The 24494-nt window shown below is 39.5% G+C and overlaps 1 protein-coding gene across 1 annotated transcript in view; it reads left to right on the top strand.

Moving 5' to 3' along the window:
- LOC128686648 (zwei Ig domain protein zig-8) overlaps positions 1–23833 on the top strand; it is a 120568-nt gene extending 96735 nt beyond the window's left edge. The window contains exon 2 of the mRNA XM_070084373.1: positions 23482–23833. Within this exon, the coding sequence (XP_069940474.1) occupies positions 23482–23706 (225 nt within the window). The 3' untranslated portion in view covers positions 23707–23833. The remainder of the gene's footprint in view (positions 1–23481) is intronic.
- The last annotated feature ends 661 nt before the right edge of the window (positions 23834–24494 follow it).

Below are 24494 nucleotides of genomic sequence, written 5' to 3'. Positions count from 1 at the left end.
TGTGTGTGTGTGTGTGTGTGTGTACTCAATTGTACTCACCTAATTGTAGTTGCATGGGTCGAGACTCAGCTCCTGGCCCTGCCTCTTCACTGAACGCTACTAGGTACTCTCTCTCCCTGCTCCATGAGCTTTATCATACCTCGTCCTAAAGCTATATATGGTTCCTGCCTCCACTACATCGCTCGCCAGACTGTTCCACTTCTTGACCACTCTATCCCTGTGGCTCATCTGAGTCTTCAGCTTCCAAGAGTGACCCCTTGTTTCTGTGTCCCCTCTCTGGAACATCTTGTCTCTGTCCACCTCGTCTATTCCACGCAGTATTTTGTATGTCGTTATCATGTCTACCCTATCCCTCCTGTCCTCCAGTGTCGTCAGGCCGATTTCCCTCAACCTTTCTTCATAGGACATTCCCCTTAGCTCTGGAACTAACCTTGTCGCAAACCTTTGCACTTTCTCTAATTTCTTAACGTGCATGACCCGGAGCGGGTTCCAAACTGGTGCTGCGTACTCCAGTATGGGCCTGACGTACACGGTGTACAATGTCTTGAAAGACTCCTTACCTAGGTATCGGAATGCTAATCTCAGGTTTGCCAGGCGCCCATATGCTGCAGCAATTATCTTGTTGATGTGTGCTTCCGGAGACATGTGTGTGTGTGTGTGTGTGTGTGTGTGTGTGTGTGTGTGTGTGTGTGTGTGTGTGTGTGTGTATGTGTGAGTGTGCGTGTGCATGCGTATGTGTAATGACCTACTTACCTACCTTCCTACTTTTCCGTCTGCTTGCATACGTCCTTCTCTACATATATGCCTACTTGCCTAACTACCTACTTATCCACATACTTACAGTACATTAGAACTGATTTGCCGACTTACCTACTTATCTACTTCCCTTCCCACCTGCTTATCTTTCCACCTTACTACCTACGGACCTAGTTACCTACTTGCCTTGCTACTTAGCTTCCTACCTACTTACCTTCCTAGGTACTCATTTTACTACCTACTTACCTTCCTCTCTCTCTCTCTCTCTCTCTCTCTCTCTCTCTCTCTCTCTCTCTCTCTCTCTCTCTCTCTCTCTCTCCCTCCCTCCCTCCCACATTAACACTGGCAGTGTAATACCAATGTTGGAGTCGCCCAGGTCAGCTACACGTAAAAAAATCGCGCTAGATAATTTTGTGCCGCGTTTAGTGTTTAATAAAGCTGCAGGGAGGAGGAGGGGGACGAGAAGGAGGAGGAGGAAGAGGAGAAGGGGGAGGTGGAGGAGAAGTAGAAAGAGGAGAAGAGAGTGTGTGAAGAGTACAATAGCAGAGGGAGAGGGAATACTGATGAGTAGATACTGCATAGAGGGGAAACAAAGAGGAGGAATAGAAAGTAAGATGGTGGTGAAGATGGAGGCAGGAAGGAAGAGAGGAGAAAGAAGATGTCAGGAAGAACAAGAGACCCAGCATGCAGTAAAGGGAGATGGAATGAAGAGGTCACATGGTGAAGGCCACAGGGAAGAGGCCACAAGGCGAGATAATAAGTAAGTTTATTCAGGTATACACAAATACAGTTACATAGAATTATCATACATAGCAGCATATGTGGGAGGCCACGGGGAAGAGGCCACAGGGAGAGGTCATAGTGATGAGGTCAGCGAGAGGTTACAGGGTGAGGTAACTGAGAGGAAATGTCTCTAGGCAGAGTTCAGGCCAAGCCAGCCTGAGGTGACTTGTGTAACTTAGGTCTGAAGGACTTGTTTAATATACCTGTCACTCTGTCTCTGTCTGTCTCTCTCTCTCTCTCTCTCTCTCTCTCTCTCTCTCTCTCTCTCTCTCTCTCTCTCTCTCTCTCTCTCTCTCTGTCTGTCTCTCCCTCTCTCTCTCTCCTTCTGTATCTATCTCTCTCGTAGGGGTAACATGAGATAGAGTAGTATGGGAATTGAGCAAATTATATATATATATATATATATATATATATATATATATATATATATATATATATATATATATATATATATATATATATATATATATATATATATATATATAGACATATCTCACGAAATCGTAATGACACGATTGCAAACAGACCATACCACGGGCGGGATTGAACCCGCGGTCAGAGAGTCTCAAAACTCCAAACCGTCGCGTTAGCCACTAGACCAGCTAGCCACAATAAGATTCGTCCAACTAGGTATATTTCTACACCATAGGAAGGTTAGCACAGGCACCACTGTGACCACAAATGCAAGTTTATTTTTTTGTGGCTAGCTGGTCCAGTGGCTAACGCGACGGTCTGGAGTTTTGAGACTCTCTGACCGCGGGTTCAATCCCTCCCGTAGTATAGTTTATATATACATATATTATACTGTTGAATATTATTGTATCACACCAGAATATAATAAATAATATACGGAGATTTAAAGTCTTGAAATACAATAGATAATACCTCACACACGACGAAATTATCAGATTATAGTAGATTTTTTTCAGTGTTATCCCGGTGCCAGAAAGCGATTATCATGGTGTGATATCCCAGGCACAGTTATACATATTAAAAAAAATCCGTTATAGACACTGAGAGTGTATTAGTTTTAGCGATATACACTGAGAGTATATTAGTTTTAATGATATACATTGATGGTGTATTAATGCTTCTGGAGAGTTTTAGTTTTCTCCATGATTTTTTTTATTCTTACCCGTATAAATGAAAAATATTACATATATCCCAACAAAGACTTGTATGATGAGTATGTTGAGCGCTTGTTTGTATGTTGTGTGTATTGTTGGATTGGTTGTTCGTGGCTGTGAGTTGACTGCTTGGTTTTTGAAGGGTCGGTCGGGTTTAGCTTTTTCAAGCCGGTGATTCCCGTTCGACTCCCGGCTGAATGGGACAGTTGTTCCAGGTGCAGTAAGATGCGTCAGGTGATCATTCAGTGGGACGCGCCATTAGTGTGAGTGGCTTCGTCTGCGTCGATGGTGGTGGTGGTGGTGGTGGTAATGGTGGTAGTGGTGGTAAGAAATTGTGGTAGAGGTAGTATTTTCACTTTTTTTTATCATTTTTAACAAATTTCAATTTTTCGCTGGAATTAAGGAGTACTGTAGTGGTAATGGATGGTGGTTGTAGAGGGTGGCTAGTAACAGTAGTAGTCGTGATCGGAGGGATTTCGTAGCGGTTCGATTACTCGTAGAATACACCAATAAGGTAGGAGGTTATGGTCTGTATCTAGGTTCTCTTCTGATCTCAAGTGAACTACAGTCTTGTGTCTCTGTACACAGTGAGCATAGTAAAGCAGAAGACTCTGTCCCCTTTCTGCGCTCTCTACACCCATACTGCTAGCTTGTAAAATTGGGTGAAGGAATTGTCATGACTATACAAAGAGTGTATTATGGATAATTAACACTATAACAAAGATGAAGTAGAGCTTGGATTTAATACTGTTGTTGCTGTCGTTGTTGTTGTTGTTGGTGTTGTTTCTGTTGCTGCTGTTACTGCTGCTTTTGCTGTTGTTGCTTTTGTTACTGCTGCTTCTCCTGTCATTACTGTTGTTTTTTTTTCTTTTTTACTACTACTACTACTGTTACTCCTGTTTCTGCTATTACTGCTGCTACAGTTACTACTAGTAATAACAGCAGTACTAGTGCCACTACAACTACTATTAATACTTCACCTACTACTACTACAACTGCTGCAGCTTTTACTTCCCCATTAAAATCCTCTCCTTTCTCATTAACAATGCAACCATTTCGTACATGTACACACAACAGTCACCACCAGCGGTACACCTGTATAAAGCTGAAATTAAAAGATTTTCTCAAACGCACTAATTAATTTTATCTATTACCTCCCCATCTCCCGATAGTGTGTTTCAATTCACTTTTTTAGCAATGATTTTTTACTTTATTTCTATATCGTTTATATATATTTTTATGACAATCCGTCAAATAAAATTTTGTGGCTTTGAAGACCTGGACCTAATTATAGCTTTTATTTTCTGTTCTTTGTATTGAATTTACATATATTCTCAGATATATATATATATATATATATATATATATATATATATATATATATATATATATATATATATATATATATATATATATATATATGCAAAACAACCACTGTGAAAGAGTAGTGAAATTCCAAGCGCATTCGTGACTACTCACACTGTCAAGGAACTATAGTTCCTTGACAGTGTGAGTTGTCACGAAAGCGCTTGGAATTTCAATACTCTTTCACAGTGGTTGTTTTGCATATTTTAAAATCACCTGTTTACTGTGATCTTATTGCATATACATATATATATATATATATATATATATATATATATATATATATCAATGCACCACGCAGAAACAAGCGGGAAAGATCGCAATCAGCAGGACTCGATCCTGCTATTGGAGACGGTCAAGATTCTCACTGATTCTTATCCACTGATCCACGAATGCCCCATAAGCTGGGCAGCCTGGATCACAAGCAATGTTTCTTTCCCAGCCCGGGCACGTCAGTCAGCCTCAAGCATGGATTCAAGCTATTTCAATCTCCTGTATGTTCTGACTTCTCAAGCGATTTTTATATCCTGCTGACTGCGATCTTTCTCTGTATATACCCGCTTGTTTATGCTTTGTTCATTGATATAAAAAATCGCTTGAGAGGTCAGAACATACAGGAAGAGATTAAAATAGCTTGAATCCATGCTTGAGGCTGACTGATGTGCCCGGGCTGGGAAAGAAACATGGCCTGTGAACCAGGCTGCCCAGCTTATGTGGCATTCGTGGCTGAGTGGATATATACATTATATATATATATATATATATATATATATATATATATATATATATATATATATATATATATATATATATATATATATATATATATATATATATATATATATATATATATATATATATATATATATATATATATATATATATATATATATATATATATATATATATATATATATATATATATATATATATATATATATATATATATATATATATATATATATATATATATATATATATATATATATATATATATATATATGAGATTAAGACACATGTGCAACATCTGGGTATCTTTATTGTAGACGTTTCGCCATCCAGTGGCTTTATCAATACAAATTCTAGGACATAACTTGAAGACAGTAGAACTATGTACAGAAGATGAGGTAATCAGTCCCTCAACCTAGGAGTAGGTGCGAAGAGCACCATAGTCGTGGAGATTCTGAAGCAGAAGAACGGAGCCTGTACATAGTTCTACTGTCTTCAAGTTATGTCCTAGAATTTGTATTGATAAAGCCACTGGATGGCGAAACGTCTACAATAAAGATACCCAGATGTTGCACATGTGTCTTAATTTCATCTTGTCGGTATTATATACCATTCTTGTACAACTTGTCAGACACTGCAACATCATGGAATCTTAATTCTGAGGACATGTACATAAACTTCACGACTACGACAACTACTACTACAACTAACCCATCTCTTTGGGAAGGACCTACTTCCACTGGGGAATCCCGCCTACCAGTGACTATGCCCTCGTCTGCTACACCTGACGTTACTATATAAGCGCCAGGCTCCTTTCTTCTGCTTCAGAATCTCCACGACTATGGTGCTCTTCGCACCTACTCCTAGGTTGAGGGACTGATTACCTCATCTTCTGTACATACTTCTACTGTCTTCAAGTTATGTCCTAGAATTTGTATTGATAAAGCCACTGGATGGCGAAACGTCTACAATAAAGATACCCAGATGTTGCACATGTGTCTTAATCTCATCTTGTCGGTATTGTATACCATTCGTACATATATATATATATATATATATATATATATATATATATATATATATATATATATATATATATATATATATATATATATATATATATATACATATTCTTCTTTCAACAAATTCTATTCCACTTACCCATATGCAGAACAACAAGTTTGATAAAATATTGAAATTCCAAGCGCTTTCGTGATTTCTCAGTACTTTTTTCACAGTGGTTGTTCTGCATATTGTGAAATCATCTCTTTACTGAGGTCTTATTGCTTTATATATATATATATATATATATATATATATATATATATATATATATATATATATATATATATATATATATATATATATATATATATATGCATGCTACCATCTTTCTTACAAGTGAATAAGTGAAAAAAATTAAGAGGTGAAAAGATCCAATAATAGGTTGTTATTTAATGTGCTCGTCCATATTTCTGTGAGAGCAATGATGTTACCGTTATGTTCTAGATGTTCGTGTCATGCTTCGAACGTTACCATCATGCTGTGGATGTTATCATGTTATAGACGCTAGCTTCATGCTCGGGACGTTGGCATCATTCTGTGAATGTTACCATCATCTTACGGATGATAGCGTGTACAACATAAGTTACCCTTTCAATTATTCGTATGAATAACACTAGTCGACGTCGTGTGCAACCTCTAATCCTCACGTTCCCCTTCCAGTCTTCCTCACCCGGTCAACCCATACTTTCTCCCACTCACCCCACACTTTCTTCCTCTCACCCCTCAATTTCTCCCCCCTCACGCCACACTTCCCCCCCCCCACAATTTCTCCCCCCTCACCCCACACTTCCCCCTCCCCCCCACAATTTCTCCTCCTCCCTCAACTCTTCCCCATCTCATCTCTCCCACATAATATTGTATAATGTTACGGCCGCTTATACCTAAATTTCCACCCACTTCACGTAGAATATATTGAGTTTCTGTCAGTGAAGAGGACAAGGGCAAATATATTTCCGCCTGGTGTTGCAACAGTAGCCAACTGGAATACCAAGCTTCTCGCACCTATTAATCAGCCTGTTAGCTTCCTAATTATTCGATTCATTGTTCTATTTTGCGTTTCTTTTCGTTTTGATTATTTAGTAGATTGTTCCAGTTTACGTCTGTTTGCTTCTTGTTTGATGGATAGTTCCTAATTTACGTCTTTTTGTTTCCTGTTTGATTGATTGTTTCCAATTTACGTTTGGGGAAATTTGTACACTCTAATTTCACTGGTTATTATTATTTAGTAACTTCAAATGATAGAGAAAAACTTCTGTTGCTTTCTTAATCCTGTATAATAATAATAATAATAATAATAATAATAATAATAATAATAATAATAATAATTATAATGATACACATGACGTCATATACTACAGAATCTTATCTTTCTTATATTTAAACATTATTATTTAAATGTTTCATGCGTGATTTTATTACTTACGTGCAAAAGTTCTTCCTCTGTGTTTTTTTAAGTTTCGTTCAGAGGACTGATGCCTGTCTGTGTGCGCGTGTGTGTGCGTGCGTGCGTGTGTGCGTGTGTGTGTGTGTGTGTGTGTGTTTGTGTGTGTGTGTGTGTGTGTGTGTGTGTGTGTGTGTGTGTGTGTGTGTACTCACCTAGTTGAGGTTGAAGGGGTCGAGTCCCAGCTCCTGGCCCCGCCTCTTCACTGGTCGCTACTAGGTCACTCTCCCTGAACCATGAGCTTTATCATACCTCTGCTTAAAGCTATGTATGGATCCTCCTCCACTACATCGCTTCCCAAACTATTCCACTTCCTGACTACTCTGTGGCTGAAGAAATACTTCCTAACAACCCTCTGATTCATCTGTGTCTGTGTGTGTGTGTGCGTGTGCGTGTGCATGTGTGTGTGCACGTGTGTGTGTGTGTGTGTGTGTGTGCGTGTGTGGGTGTGTGTGTGTGCACGTGTGTGTGTGTGTGCACGTGTGTGTGTGTGTGTGTGTGTGTGTGTGTGTGTGTGTGTGTGTGTGTGTGTGTGTGTGGGTGTGTGGGTGTGTGCGCGCGGGTGTGTGTGCACGTGTGTGTGTGTCTGTGTGTGTGTGTGTGTGTGTGTGTGTGTGTGTGTGTGTGTGTGTGTGTGTGTGTGTGTGTGTGTGTGTGTGTGTGTGTGTGTGTGTAATACTGACGTCAGCACAGGGGGGATGATGTCAGTGGGAAGAGCAGCGTATCGCCCGCAGTAATGAATTCACACATACAGGTTGCGGAACGAGCTGTAACAACGTTTTGTTTTGTGTAGACATCTTTATCGAGTCATGACTTGACAAAGCTCCAACACAGAGGTACGCTGTCACACACAGATCGTGTGGTACTGCTCCTCCGCACTGATGACGTCGCTAGACACGCTCGTTTTTAACACCTTCGGAAGTTACCATGGGAAAAAACTTGTTGCTTCGTCCTTAGGATTTTATCATTGCGTCTTGACGTCAAATTTGATGGTTAACAGCGACAACCACTTGAGAGGAGCGCACACTTGCGATTGTTCAAGACGTAAATGTTGTTCGCCTCTAGTGGGCGAAATTCCATGTCTTTCTCACCCCTAGTATTGAGGTCGATGACTCACTCATACTTTGTGAAATATATATATATATATATATATATATATATATATATATATATATATATATATATATATATATATATATATATATATATATATATATATTTCAACAAGTCGGCCGTCTCCCACCGAGGTAGGGTGACCCAAAGAGAAAGAAAATCCCCAAAAAGAATAAACTTTCATCATCATTCAACACTTTCACCTCACTCACACATAATCACTGTTTTTGCAGAGGTGCCCAGAATACAACAGTTTAGAAGTATATATATATATATATATATATATATATATATATATATATATATATATATATATATATATATATATATATATATATATATATATATAAACTCTCATGCCAAATACATAAAAATATATAACTCGCAAGGGAAAATTTCAATTTTTTAAATAATTTATTAAATATTTTACCCAAAAAAACATTTTCGTTATTCCTTTATTCTTGTATCCAGAGTCAGCAATTCCAAAGTTATGTCTTCTCACTTTATATATTCTCTCCGATAGTTATAAGCTTTTTTTTTAGTTACAGGTGGTTTTAAAAAATGAAATCCAAAGTCGCATCAAAAATTTATGGCACATAAGTCAAGAAAAGCCTTTCACTCCCCTTGTCTATATACTGACATAACTCTCATATAAATCTGAAGAGAGATCATCTAAATTCGTATAAAAATAAATTCGTGATGTTTATCTGAGGTAAGTTATTAAGCAGTTTATGACAGTTTGAGATACTGCTTGTAAATGGTCTGGTGATACCTGTAAATTGTGGACAAGGACACGTGTGTATAGTTCAGGACATTTCAGAAAGCGTTTTGCCTGAATAACCCAAACGAAACGTTTCCTCTAATTAACATCCTCAACTGTACGCAATCGTCCTTTTACACAGTTTGAGAAACGTTCTAGTTCATTCCTTCACACTTTTTTTTCCCCAATTATCCGCTATAACAGACCTTCGATACATTCCATAAATTCCCCTGAACTTTTTATAATACTTCGTCGAAATTTTTAAGCTACGTAAATGGCGTTCACTTCTGAAGCCATTTGAATATTCCATTTACCCTTCCACCTCCCCCATCTTTTTATAAATGCACAACGAGGTATATTTTAGACTGATTTTTTGATAATTCCATCGACCTTGAAAATGCATTTTTTCAAAACATTTTTCGATAAAAAATATCGAAAAAATTTTTGATGCAAATTTGTATATATTAATACAGCCTAACTTTTTAAAAACTTTTTCTTTTTCTCAAATAGATTTTTCATTATCCTCGGATCATGATATATACACCGAGGTGTGTGTGTGTGTGTGTGTGTGTGTGTGTGTGTGTGTGTGTGTGTGTGTGTGTGTGTGTGTGTGTGTGTGTGTGCGTGTGTGAGCATATACACTGAGAGTTTAACTGTAAGAAACATGAGAGAGCCATAAAGGTCAGGACAGAGAGCCACAGCAGAGGTCACGACAGAGCCACAGCAGAGGTCACGACAGAGAGCCACAACAGAGGTCACGACAGAGAGCCACAGCAGAGGTCACGACAGAGAGCCACAGCAGAGGTCACGACAGACACACTTGTCACTCGACAGCACAGCCACAAGAAGCACATGTGATGTCTTGCTATGGTCCCGAACCACTGAGGTTGGCTGACTGGCTGGCTGGCTGGCTGGCTGGCTGGCTGGTTGGCTGCTCCAGGGTTCCACTGGTTGGCTGTTCACGTCACCACCACCACATTTCTACCTCTTTAATGTTTTCCTTGACCATTTGCTCAAGTTCTGCGCTTCTGAGATTTTTACTCTTTTCTTGTAGACAGTCGGCTAATGCACTGTTTAAAGTTCACCTCAGGGAACGATATCAGTAATTTACTAAAAAGAGTACATTAAATTTGCGAGATGTGTTATGATCAGTGTCGCATCAGTTAAAAAAAAAAAACAACTTTTTTTTATAAAGGCAAACTATGGTATGACAATGGGGAATCCTCTCAGCCCATTCCTGGTCACTTTGTTAAAGGACAACTTTTGTGGATGAATTATTATCGTCCGGGATCTCATGATCTGACACAAAATGGAGACACGTAAATTACATTGTAGCCAGAAAGACACATTTACATTTACTTAGAATAGTTCATTACTTTCCATGTTTTTATCAGTTTCAAAAACAAATAAGAAACAGATGATATACTTCCTCATAATGATGTTCTAATTAGTTATATATATATATATATATATATATATATATATATATATATATATATATATATATATATATATATATATATATATATATATATATATAAAGTCCCTTTCTAAAAATTTATCTTATACGTTTAAAGATATATTTTTTTCATTAATGTTAATGTAAAAAAATTTAATTTTGCTCCAAAAGAATCTTAGAAAACTTACCTAACCTTATTATAAAAAGAACAATTTATTTTAGCCTAACCCAACTAAATATATTTTAGATTTGTTTACAATAATTTAATACTAAACAAACACAGTTAAATATTTTTTTTTTCGTTAGGTTCAGAATGATTTTTTCGAAATTACTGTATACACAAATTTTCGCTTGTCCTATATGGCAAGATGAGCGTTGCTGTTTAAGCCAAGATCGCAAGTTCTGCCTATTCGGCACGACACACACACACACACACACACACACACACACACACACACACACACACACACACACACACACACACACACACACACACACACATATATATATATATATATATATATATATATATATATATATATATAGGGAGGTACCACCTCTAGAACTGTCCTAGGGACCCTCATCCTCAGAGAAAAGAATAAACTTGCTTCAGGGAAAACTCAAGGTTCTCCCTGAAGCTGTTTGAGAATTTTCTCCTACCACCCCCTATATTTAATATATATTTTATTTACAGACAAAATACATTGACAAAACATTCACAAAGATACAATAGAAAGTAAAACAACATAGGTAACTCAGAGCTACATCTCGAATACTTCGTCCAGCTCCCCGGCGGTGGGTCGCGTGCCCAGAATGCTGCAGGCATTTCCTCTCTGGATCGCAACACTGAGTCTCTAAAAGAGGAAGCTGGTCGCCCTTTGGTCCTTGGTTTCTATGATGAGCTTTTCACCCAGCACTTTGAGGAACTTTAGAGCACACTTACCCCATGCTCCAAGGGTCTCCGACCCTATTGGGATGAAGTTATAGCTAGGGCGAAGGTCTTCATATTTGCGGATCTTCTGGGTCTCCCTGTGGCTGGCAGCTCCAACCCCTTCCACTACGGAGTATGGCGAGTAGGTGTCTGCCAATGTGTGTGTGTGTGTGTAGTGCCGAGTAGGTGAAACTTTCGATTTTGGCTTAAATAGCAACGCTCTTCTTGCCGAATGAAGCAATCGAAAATTTGTGTATTCAATAATTTTGCAAAAATTATTCTGAACCAAACGAAAAAAAATACGCTTTATTGTGTCTGTATATATTTAGTTAGATTAGGCTAAATTAAATTGCGCTTATGATAATAAGGTTAGGTAAGTTTTCTAAGGTTCTTTTGGTACAAAATTATTAATTTTTAACATTAACATAAATGAAAAAATATATCATTAGATGTATAAAAGAACATTTTAAAAGGATTTACTTTTAAATGAGTTCTTGCTAACTGACCAGTTTTACCTGTTCGACACTATATATATATATATATATATATATATATATATATATATATATATATATATATATATATATATATATATATATATATATATATATATATATATATATAGGAATTTGTTACAATTCAAAATATATTTTGTGTTAAAGTCTGCGCGTGTGTGCTATCCTATGTGCGAATCCACACATAGGGAAAAAACGCGAGAGTGAAAAAAAAAAGTGATAGGATTTACCAGTTGATTTCACAAACTCAGCCAGACGAACACAGAATACGCGGAGTGCAGCTGGGGCGTAGACGGTCTAGCTCACCTCCTGATCGCCAAATGACACTAACTTTAAATGAACGAGACAACTTTTGTTTGGGGAAAAAAGAGGGTGGCTAGAAAACCCCTGGGTGATTAGTACCGCAGTGGGCTCTCTTGTTTGGTTGTCATGGTGACGCTGATTAACGTACAATGACCTGGTCCTTAAATGGGGAATCCTGCAGAGACAAAATTTTTTTATTCTTGTTTACAGAATTCGATAAGACACAATTTGCGGTTGAGAGCATTTTATTGAGAGGACGTTTCGTCCACTAGGGACGACAGATAATAAAATGCTTGGTGTGGGCGAAATATCTTCTCAATAAAATGCCATCAACCGCACACTGTGTCCTACTAACACAGAATTTCGTTGCTAACGTCAGGATGAAAATTTTGTACAGAGATAAAGACGTAATCTATGTTACCTAGAACCACTTAGGGCACTGCCATGAGGTGATCCTATTATTTCACGTGGGGTGTAGAGCCTAGCTGAGGTAGGTAGACCAGCAGATCCTTACAATGAATGGATCCTCGCCCAACACAGACTAGTGTCAAAAGACTAACAAAACACCATCACCTTGAGCGCTTAGTATATTTTTTCACTGTATCGATTTAAAGTGTTTAATGCGATTTCAATTCACCCTTTCGAGGGACTTCAAAATTAATATCCGCCCCTAAAAATGAAAAGAAATACCACAGAGAAGCAACACATTCACAGAGCAAGCTTTAATTAGCACAGCGGTTCGATCGAGCGAAAGCGAAACGTTGTGCCAATAAAAAGATTGATCTGCAATGTGTCTTTTCTCTTCTGTTCTCAGCAGTGTGACTTTGGGATCAAAAGAAACACAGAATACTCGCTACTCTCCACACCAGAACTGACCTTCACAGACGCCTCTGTAGGAAGTCAAGTCTTCCAACAGTCGAAGTTAATTTCTACTATACAACCCAGAAAAGAATGCGTAATTTGAGTACATTCTTCAAAGCTTGAGTGATATACCAATGTGCGATGGCGCTAACCTTGGATAGTCTCACAGACGTTTCAGCTTGTAAAGACTATCCTCGGGTAGACTAGTTGACGCAGCAGCTTGTCAAGACGCAAGCCTGGGTGAATAACCGAAGATTAAACTTGTAATAAGGCAAAAGATCATTTGTAGAGTTAAAGGAAACATTGGGAAATTAACGCTGTAAACCTCGCAAGAAACTTAACGTAGTTTAATAAGAATACAGTAGACCGTCATTTTACACGGTAGTTACGTTCCTGAAAATACCGTGTTAGGTAAAATCGTGTTAGATGAACTGAAGAACTTATGGGAAAAATAGGGTTACGTTCCTGAGAGCCTCAAAAAAGCCAAACAACTTTTTTAGACCTCCACATCTTACAAAAATAAAAGTGAAAATGTAACTGTAGTTCATTGTTATGATGTATTATGTTGTTTTTACTGTTTAAGACTACAAATGTAACAGAAATAATAGTATTTCTTATCTTAAATTGTGGGTGCTGGTGTTTGTGGATGATTGTGAAGAGAGTGGAGAGTTATGTTGTGGTCCTACTGGACTGAGGTGGATGGTAGAGGTTCTGGTACTGAAGTTGATGGTTGTACTGAAGTGTCTAATTTTAAGTCATTCAATCAAGTGATTCAGTAAGTCAGTAAAGTGATTCAGTAAGTCAGTAAAGTGATTCAGTAAGTCAGTCAAGTCATTCAGTTAGTCAAGTCGCTCAGTAAGTCACTCAAGTCATTCAGTAAGTCCGTCATTCAGTCAGTCATTCAGTCAGTAAGTCAGTCAGTCACACAAACTTATGTTTATCTCTTTTTTATGTGTACAAAGTAACACTTCATTATGGCCACAAGATGTCTTGTCTAATATCTTTGTTTCCTTCGGTAATTCAAAGACTTAAATGCTTACACCTTTTCTTGCCGCCTTGAGCAACACTTGTGTGCCTACTGGGTGTCATGATTGCTTGGGAGATACAAGATATAGCAATTAAAATATCAAAACACAATTCACAACCACAAGCTTGTAGCAGAGAAGTTGGACTGGACACGTATGAAGTACGAATTGTGGGATGGTGGGGTGGTGTCGGGGGGGAGGGGGGCTGGTGACGGTTGGAGGTCTTCCCAGCTGAACCACAACAAGGCGGCCGCTTGAGGGAAAGGGAAGTTATTTTTTTTCCTTCCCACAAACTGAACAGTGTTAAATTCATCATACGACACGTTACATAAAATTGTGCTGCAATTCTTCAATCGTGCTATACTCAAATCGCGCCAAATAAACTCGTGCTAAATGACGGTCTACTGTACATTGCCTATTCATTGGGAAGCATTAATCCCGCGAGGGTCATATACCGCATAAGGTAATCAGGCTTGAGGCGAGGAAAGGGAGAGGTAACTTCACTTCCTTTGGATTAAGCACCTTTCACCAGAATCAAGACACCTCCCTTCCAGGTAATTTGTCTAAAGTATGGATTAATATTTAAGTCATTACCTGAGTCACTCACCCGCACTACAGTACTCCGCGACGCACCTTAGTGAACCTACAACTTAACAGTGTATTTGTTAAAGGCAAATACCAGCAATATATATATATATATATATATATATATATATATATATATATATATATATATATATATATATATATATATATATATATATTTTATTCAACTAAAAATATGTTGGTTCTCCCTTACCATGAAAACTTGGTTGATATGCCTTCTCTTCTTAAGACTTTTAATATTAAAGTTGTATTCAAAAATCTTGATACAGTAAAAAAAACTTTTGATAAAGAATTCCCCCCAAAATGCTGATGGATGTGTCTATGAGATTCCTTGTAAAATTTGCGATAAAGTTTATTACGGTCAAACTGGTAAAAATCTCGAACTAAGATTAAAACAACATAAATATAGCATTAGAACTGGACAAGATTCCAATGCTCTATTTATTCATGTAAGAGATTTTAACCATCCAATTGATTTTCAAAAAGTTGAGAAAGTAGTATCAAGCAAGTCCATGGTCGACAGGAATATAATTGAATCTTGTTTCATAAAAAGCAGTTTTGACAATAATATGAATATTTCCTTTGGTTTATATAAATTAGATCCATTTATAATTAATAGAATTTGGGAAGAATTTAATAATACACTGGACAAATAAATAGCTTGGGGGTGAGTTGTGCAAAGGATATATATATATATATATATATATATATATATATATATATATATATATATATATATATATATATATATATATATATATATATATAATGTTGTGCCAAATAGGTAAAACTGGTCAATTAGCAAGAACTCATTTAAAATTAAGTCCTTTCTAAAATTTTCTCTTGTACATTTAAAGAATGATTTATGTTAATGTAAAAATTAATAATTTTGTACCAAAAGAACCTTAGAAAACTTACCTAACCTTATTACAACAAGCTCAATTTAATTTAGCTTCCTCCAACTAAATATATTTCTGATGAGTTTACAATAATTCAATATAAAACAAACACAATGAAAAATATTTTTTTCATTAGGTTCAGAATGATTATTGCGAAATTTTTGCATACACAAATTTTGACTTGCCTTATTCGGCAAGAAGAGCGTTCCTGTTTAAGCCAAAATGTTCTGTATAACTAGTATGCAGAACATAACTTCTTTCTCGTATTTTCAATCTGCCGTCCATATATCTCCGCGTAAGGTTTTTGCAAATCAATTTGTTTTGTTTGGATTAGCCTAAAAGTTGAAGCACACACACACACACACACACACACACACACACACACACACACACATATATATATATATATATATATATATATATATATATATATATATATATATATATATATATATATATATATATATATATATATATATATATATAAATACATGCATACATATAAGACAAACGATACAACTGAGATAACCATCGATGAGAAAATTATAGAGGCAGCAAATAGAGCAGAGATAAGCTTAGTGATAAGAGATTTCCATCACGTACATATGGAAAGGGAGAACTGGGACTGACACGAATATCAAAGGATAATATACATCTTTTTACACAGCTGAATTCACAGACAAAAAGCTGTTACCTTAGCTGATTTCACACCCCAGCCCTGTCTATGGTATTCCGATACCCTCTGGGATGCGACTCACAGCAGTCGATTATAACCTAGGTTCCTACTGTGAGTTGAATAAGGGCAAGGGTGTACTGACATAATGCCCAACGTTTCCACCCATGCCAATAATCAAACCATGAATCCTCAGAATGTGAACTGAGTGTATTATGCGTTGAGCCACAACACCGTTTTCTATTGCCACATGTTTAAAGGAACGACAATATTAAGTTGGCGTGACCAACTGGCGATGGTGAACCTTATTTTCATCTCCTTGAGACAGACTCAGAGAAAACAAATCAATTTGAATTCGTTTAGAAGTCTTATCTTTCTCGTACGTTGTAGTGACCTTCAAGACAATATAAAAAAAATTGAAAATCGATGAGATTGGTGTACAGGAGAGGTGGCAAAAGAATAGTTGGGTGTTGAATTGGGTAAGAAAGCACGCAAGATATTTAAAAAATTCAGCGGGTGTTCAAAGACTCTAGAGAGACATTTAATGAGGCAGAATCCAGGATCACACTTGTAGAAGAAAAAATATCATAGCTGGAACCCAACGAAAGAGAGCAAGGACAATGGCAGAAGAGCAAGAGGTGATTGTCTTTGGGTGAAGAGAGTCATTGAAAAACAAATTCCAATGGACATAGCAACCAGGGCAAAACCAAAACCAAAAACAGTTTTACCACGAAACAAAAAAATGATTAAGTCAGGATACTAATAAGAGAAAGTTGGAACATCCACAAGAAAACAATGAAGTATACAGTAAGTTAAATACCGTATACAAAAGTTTTAACACACACACACACACACACGCACACACACACACACACACACACACACACACACACACACACACACACACACACACACACACACACACACACACACACACACACACACACCACAGCTACCAAAGGTACATACTATTTTTTTTCTGTAGATCCCGGATTTCTCCGGATGGAAGGTCTGATTTGCTCAGTGGTCACCCTTGTGTTCGTGGAAATCCGGTGGCTTTTTATCCCTCCATGGTATTCGTTTCCCCAGGTTTCCTGCACTATAGCCACCCCCACACCAATTCTATTGCACCAGCTACACTCAACTGTCTCCAAGATTACTTTTCAGATTTCTTGCCATTTTCGAGCTTTTAAACGCCGCGTCACTCGTAGATAAAAAAATTCTAAACTGGTCAACAAAAACAATATTTGCCAAATATATTTCAAGGTATTTAGGATATTTTGGGGTTGCTGAATTCGAAAGTGGCAGCAGGTTTCTCAGACTGGCTCTAATTTGTGAGATATTGCATATCTACCCTCAATTAAGAGGAACAATTTTTATGTTCAGATAGTTTTAATTAAGATTAGAATTTTAGTTTTTAAATTATTTAATGTTTAACGAAAGGGGTTGTATCAACAACGACGACGTGACAATATAGCAAATGATCAAGGCAGGTGTAAATGTCCACCTGTCAATGTGTTTATGACAATGTGAGTGCAATTTCAGTACCTAATATTAATGTTAGAACAAAGATTGGTCATGTAATGACAGGAACTACTATAAATTGTAATTATTTGTGACCTTTATTTTGATATATTTTTTAAATAAACATAAGTTCTTCACAAAGAGTCTGTTTAAACAATCCCAATGCATTTTGTTACATTTGTGGCGAATACTCTGCAAAAACAAAGAGAAACATTAAGTCGGACCGAAACGTCGTCGTAAGTTTCTCTCTTACTATGCGCGGGTTATTTGTGTATTATCTTGCTTATTTTGGAGTTTCACTGGAGAACAAGACAAGTCTTGGGCTCCTCACATGGTTTGCAACACCTGTGCAGACTGCTTACGACAGTGGAACAATAGACAAAGGAAAAGCTTAAACTTGGGTGTGCCTATGGTGTGGAGAGAACATAAAACAACCACGTGTCTTTAAGGTGAATGTGAAAGGTTTCAATCGATATAAGAAAGTCAAGTGAGAATATCCTGATTTGGAGTCAGCAAGGAGACTTGTGCCACACAGCGAAGACTTTCCCATACCAATGTTTACAACACTGCCTGACCTTCGTTGTCAGAGGCTGAAGAAACTCGGGGTTTAGGATCTAACACCAGTGGAAGTGAATATGAAGTAAGTATTTCAGCACCACAGCAGTTCTCCCAAGAAGAACTCAGTGACAACACCTTTTCAGACAAGAGAGGTTGAACTCCTTCCTTACTTCAGCCAAGATGAAGAACTTGTATACTGCAACAACATCTCTGGACTACTTCTTCGAATGGAACTTGAGTATCGATCAGGAGATTGGCGGCTGTTCACAGACAGCTCCATAAGAAGCTTGAAATATGTCTGCACAATGGTAACCAATATGCATCTCTTCCATTTGTTCACTCAACAACACTGTGCTGATGACCAACATAGAAGAAAATCGTACAAACAACGTTTTGATATGAAGTAATTAGTGGTATCTGAATTATCTTTCAATGTTAATCTGTTATTACATAGAATGAAGTGCTAGTGTGTATTACATGATTTGACTTTTGCATGATCTCAAAAATAATTTCAATGCGATTTGTAAGTTAGCTCCGCCTGATCAATATATTTTTCACATCTTTTATGTTATTCAATAGGATACCAAATTTATCAAAAACTAGAGCCAGTCAAGCAAAACCGATGATGTATTCGGAATCATCTCCAGAAACTTACCCAAAAATATGTGTAATATCATTGACCAGAAAATGAGTGCAAACCCTGAAGCAGTGCCTTAGATGGTGAGAAATAATTGTCAGTCTTGAATATCTAGAGGGAATTTATTTCTGGCGTTTTGAACCAGCTGGGTCTGAAACAGCAGGCTGCTGCCACCTCGTCCTGAATGCTGTTTGTGACGTTTTGAACCAACTCAGTCTGAAGGAAGACTACAAATTTCCAAGAAAATACTTTGAAACCGCTCTAATTGCACCTTCTAACACCATCGTTCAAAACCAGGGAAGCTTTCAGATGGCCAAACCCTTAGTAGTAGAGTTACTTAACAAAATCTGTCTTTAGCATCAACTGCTAAATTGAACACCACAGCACCTGACCGCTCCTCGCTCCTGACCTGTTATCGCTCCTGACCTGTTATCGCTCCTGACCTGTTATCGCTCCTGACCACTCCTCGCTCCTGACCACTCCTCTCTCCTGACCACTCCTCGCTCCTGACCTGTTATCGCTCCTGACCTGTTATCACTCCTGACCTGTTATCGCTCCTGACTTCTCCTCGCTCCTGACCGCCCATCGCTCTTGACCTGTTATAGCTCCTGACCTGTTATCACTCCTGACCTGTTATCGCTCCTGACCTCTCCTCGCTTCTGACCTGTTATCGCTTCTGACCTGTTATCTCTCCTGACCTCTCCTCGCTCCTGACCTGTTATCGCTCCTGACCTCTCCTCGCTCCTGACCTGTTATCGCTCCTGACCTGTTATCACTGCTAACCTGTTATCGCTCTTGAGCTCTCCTTGCTCCTGACCTCTCCTCGCTCCTGACCGCTCCTCGCTCCTGGCCTGTTATCGCTCCTGACCGCTCCTCGCTCCTGACCTGTTATCGCTCCTGACCTGTTATCGCTCCTGACCTCTCCTCGCTCCTGACCTGTTATCGCTCCTGACCTGTTATCGCTCCTGACCTGTTATCGCTCCTGACCTCTCCTCGCTTCTGACCTGTTATCACTCCTGATCTCTCCTCGCTTCTGACCTGTTATCGCTTCTGACCTGTTATCGCTCCTGACCTCTCCTCGCTCCTGACCTGTTATCGCTCCTGACCACTCCTCGCTCCTGACCTGTTATCGCTCCTGACCTGTTATCACTTCTGACCTGTTATCGCTCCTGACTTCTCCTCGCTCTTGACCGCCCCTCGCTCTTGACCTGTTATCGCTCCTGACCTCTCCTCGCTCCTGACCTGTTATCGCTCCTGACCTCTCCTCGCTTCTGACCTGTTATCGCTTCTGACCTGTTATCGCTCCTGACCTCTCCTCGCTCCTGACCTGTTATCGCTCCTGACCTCTCCTCGCTCCTGACCTGTTATCGCTCCTGACCTGTTATCACTGCTGACCTGTTATCGCTCTTGAGCTCTCCTCGCTCCTGACCTGTTATCGCTCCTGACCTCTCCTCGCTCCTGACCTGTTATCGCTCCTGACCTCTCCTCGCTTCTGACCTGTTATCGCTTCTGACCTGTTATCGCTCCTGACCTGTTATCGCTCCTGACCTCTCCTCGCTCCTGACCTGTTATCGCTCCTGACCTCTCCTCGCTCCTGACCTGTTATCGCTCCTGACCTCTCCTCGCTCCTGACCTGTTATCGCTCCTGACCTCTCCTCGCTCCTGACCTGTTATCGCTCCTGACCTCTCCTCGCTCCTGACCTGTTATCGCTCCTGACCTCTCCTCGCTCCTGACCTGTTATCGCTTCTGACCTGTTATCGCTCCTGACCTCTCCTCGCTCCTGACTTGTTATCGCTCCTAACTTCTCCTCGCTCCTGACCTGTTATCGCTTCTGACCTGTTATCGCTCCTGACCTGTTATTGCTCCTGGCCTCTCCTCGCTCCTGACCTGTTATCGCTCCTGGCCTCTCCTCGCTCCTGACTTTTCCTCGCACCTGACCTTTCCTCGCTTCTGACCTCTCCTCGCTCCTGACCTCTCTTCGCTCCTGACCTCTTATCGCTCCTGACCTCTCCTCGCTTCTGACCTGTTATCGCTCCTGACCTGTTATCACTCCTGACCTGTTATCGCTCCTGACCTCTCCTCGCTCCTGACCTGTTATCGCTCCTGACCTCTCCTCGCTCCTGACCTGTTATGGCTCCTGACCTCTCCTCGCTCCTGACCTGTTATCGCTCTTGACCTCTCCTCGCTCCTGACCTGTTATCGCCCCTGACCTCTCCTCGCTCCTGACCTGTTATCGCTCCTGACCTCTCCTCGCTCCTGACCTGTTATCGCTTCTGACCTGTTATCGCTCCTGACCTCTCCTCGCTCCTGACTTGTTATCGCTCCTAACTTCTCCTCGCTCCTGACCTGTTATCGCTTCTGACCTGTTATCGCTCCTGACCTGTTATCGCTCCTGGCCTCTCCTCGCTCCTGACCTGTTATCGCTCCTGGCCTCTCCTCGCTCCTGACTTTTCCTCACACCTGACCTTTCCTCGCTTCTGACCTCTCCTCGCTCCTGACCTCTCTTCGCTTCTGACCTGTTATCGCTCCTGACCTCTCTTCGCTTCTGACCTGTTATCGCTCCTGACCTCCAATCGCTCCTGACCTTTCCTCACACCTAACCTTTCCTCGCTCCTGACCTTCCCCTCATTTCTGACCTTTCCTCGCACTTTACGTTTCCTTGCTCCTGACCATTCCTCGTACCTTGTTTTCCTAGCTCCTGACCGTTCCTCACACCTGACCTCTCCTCACACCTGACCTTTCCTCACACCTGACCTCTCCTCACACCTGACCTTTCCTCACACCTGACCTCTCCTCACTACTTTCCCCAGATATATTCTGACTCGAAAAATATCCTTTAATATAAAATATCCTTTAATATAAAAAATAGTTATAACTGCAATGCGTCTTTATAATAATAATAATAATAATAATAATAATAATAATAATAATAATAATATTTTGCGTGATTACGTATATCCTCAGATTTTATCGGGTATACCCAATAGGGAATAACTACAGTAGTTAAAAGTTTTTTTATCTGACTGGATTAAAAAAATTAGATCTGACGAATCATAGGTCAAGAAAGGTGTATATTTTTATCAGGCAGCGTAGGTGTTAATATCTCAGTTTTATTTGAAGTAAATTCATAGTATAATTTCCTGGCGATAGTGACTTGACAATTCTTCCACTAAAGAGGTTCAGATTTTATAATGCTGATGTTTTAAACTCTAAGGTTCGGATTACCTTTGGATTTTGTAGTTTCATATTTGCTCTTTTTATTAAACTAGAGTGATGGCAGTTAACATGTGATACAGTGAGGATGCCTCGCGTGATCGGCTTCAAACTTTTTATGTTGGTGCATTTTACTGACATAGAAGGCTCAGGTTTTTCTGGCTTTGTATTTGCTAATTTGCCAATTCTATTAAATTAACTGGTACATTTGTTAGAGGGGACTGAAGTGACATGGGTGACTTGGACTTTAACCTGCAAGGAAGGTGCCTTGATGACGGTGAAGGGCTCTTGATCCATGGTATCAGGCCTAACCTCACAAACAGCAGAGGATTTGAAAGTCCACACCAAGGATATTTGCTGAGACAAGCGACGTATTTCTATCTAGATAATTGTATATTATCTAAGTGTCAGAAACAAGGACAGAAAAGCAGAAGGCCCTTTTCCCTTTTACTCCCGTCCTTGGCTATCCTGAGAGATGGCATTTTCCAAATGATGATAACTTCAGTTATGCTGGAACGAAACCTCTGAAGTTCCCAGAATTAATGAACATTTATTGGAATACTTGACGATATCATCATTGTCCTATAATGATGATATCGTTGGATGATAGTGTTGGAATCCATCAGCTTAGGGTGATGGATTCCAACACTGTGTACGACTCCCATCCTGCGTGATAGAATATGACAGGGAACACACAGCTTTTGTTCCCACTGTGTAACTATCACACAGAATAGGGAGACAGAATACCACTGTATCCAGTTTTGTTAGGCATGATAAATGAGACACTTGTGCAGCATTTGGGTATCTTTATTCTGGAAACGTTTTGCCAGCCAGTGGCTTCTTCAGTCCAATGCAGAGAATGGTGGAAGAGGAGTTTGAAGTAATCAGTCCCTCAGATATAAGAAATATTGGCTCGAGCATCACTACCTCCCACTTCCCCAAGGTCACTGAGAGTTAGTGAGACTTTGTAAATGGTCCAAGTCGGGCCGAAATGTCATCGTAAGCTCCTCTCTCCTATGTGCGGGTTATTTGTGTATTATTCCAGTCACGGTATTGTGACTCTTTGTTATTTGAGAGCTGAGTACTCATACACGAATTAAAATGACAGTGTTGACCTGTTGATCCCGTTGCTTGCAGGTTGCGTGGATAGCGTTCGACAAGTCAGCCATCCTGACGGTCCAGGACCACGTCATCACCCGCAACCCCCGTGTCAACGTCACCCACGACGGTCACCGCACGTGGACGCTGCACCTGTCCCGCGTCAACGCCACGGACGCCGGCACGTACATGTGTCAAGTCAACACCATCGTCGCCAAAAGTCAGTTTGGCGTCCTTAATGTAGTTGGTAAGTACCCACATTGAAAGTATTTCCTTTTAGTGAAGAGTTCCGCATCCAGGCAAACGGAGCTATATCCCCCCTTCCTCGGATTAACCACCTCCCATTCCCCCTTCCCCTAGGCGCTGTATGATCCCTACGAGCTTAGCGCTTCCCCATCAGTATAACACTACACATGGGATTGCCAATACAAGGAACTCTCCACAAGCTATGCATAAACTAACAATTAAACAAACTGTCTTAGAACTAATCATCAAGTCGAGATTTGATGATTAGTCCAGGACGGACCGAAACATCCTCTTGAAACTTAAGTGTGAGTTAATTATGAATTGTTCCCGCACGTTAATGTGGGTAAATTATGAATTGTTCCAGCTACGATATTGTGCATTAGTTATGAATTGTTCCCGCACGATTTTGTGGATTAGTTATGAATTATTCTGGCTACCCTATTATGGGTTAGTCGACCCATACCATTCATGGGTCGACGCTGGCACGCTTCTACTCGCCTCTGAGAGAATTTTCTCCTAAGCGTTGCTGGACTTTCAACATTGCATAGCTCCTGACGGCGCATGAGAGTGCAAAAAGAAGTATCTTTGCTCGATTCAAGCAAAGACGCTTCATTTGAACATACCTGCTTGGAATTCCTCCTTTTATCTGCATCATTGCAAGCTCCTGATGTGTTGATTGCAACACGAAAGGCCTAGAGTTGTCATTCAACTCCCCCCGTAGTTGTAGTGCATTATGTATTGCTTCTTCCCGATTATTGCATTATATATATATATATATATATATATATATATATATATATATATAT

Source organism: Cherax quadricarinatus, chromosome 12 (genome assembly GCF_038502225.1).
Source record: "Cherax quadricarinatus isolate ZL_2023a chromosome 12, ASM3850222v1, whole genome shotgun sequence".
Lineage (NCBI taxonomy): Eukaryota > Metazoa > Arthropoda > Malacostraca > Decapoda > Parastacidae > Cherax > Cherax quadricarinatus.
The sequence above is the reverse complement of the archived record's forward strand: the minus strand, read 5'-3'. Positions and strand labels throughout refer to the sequence as shown.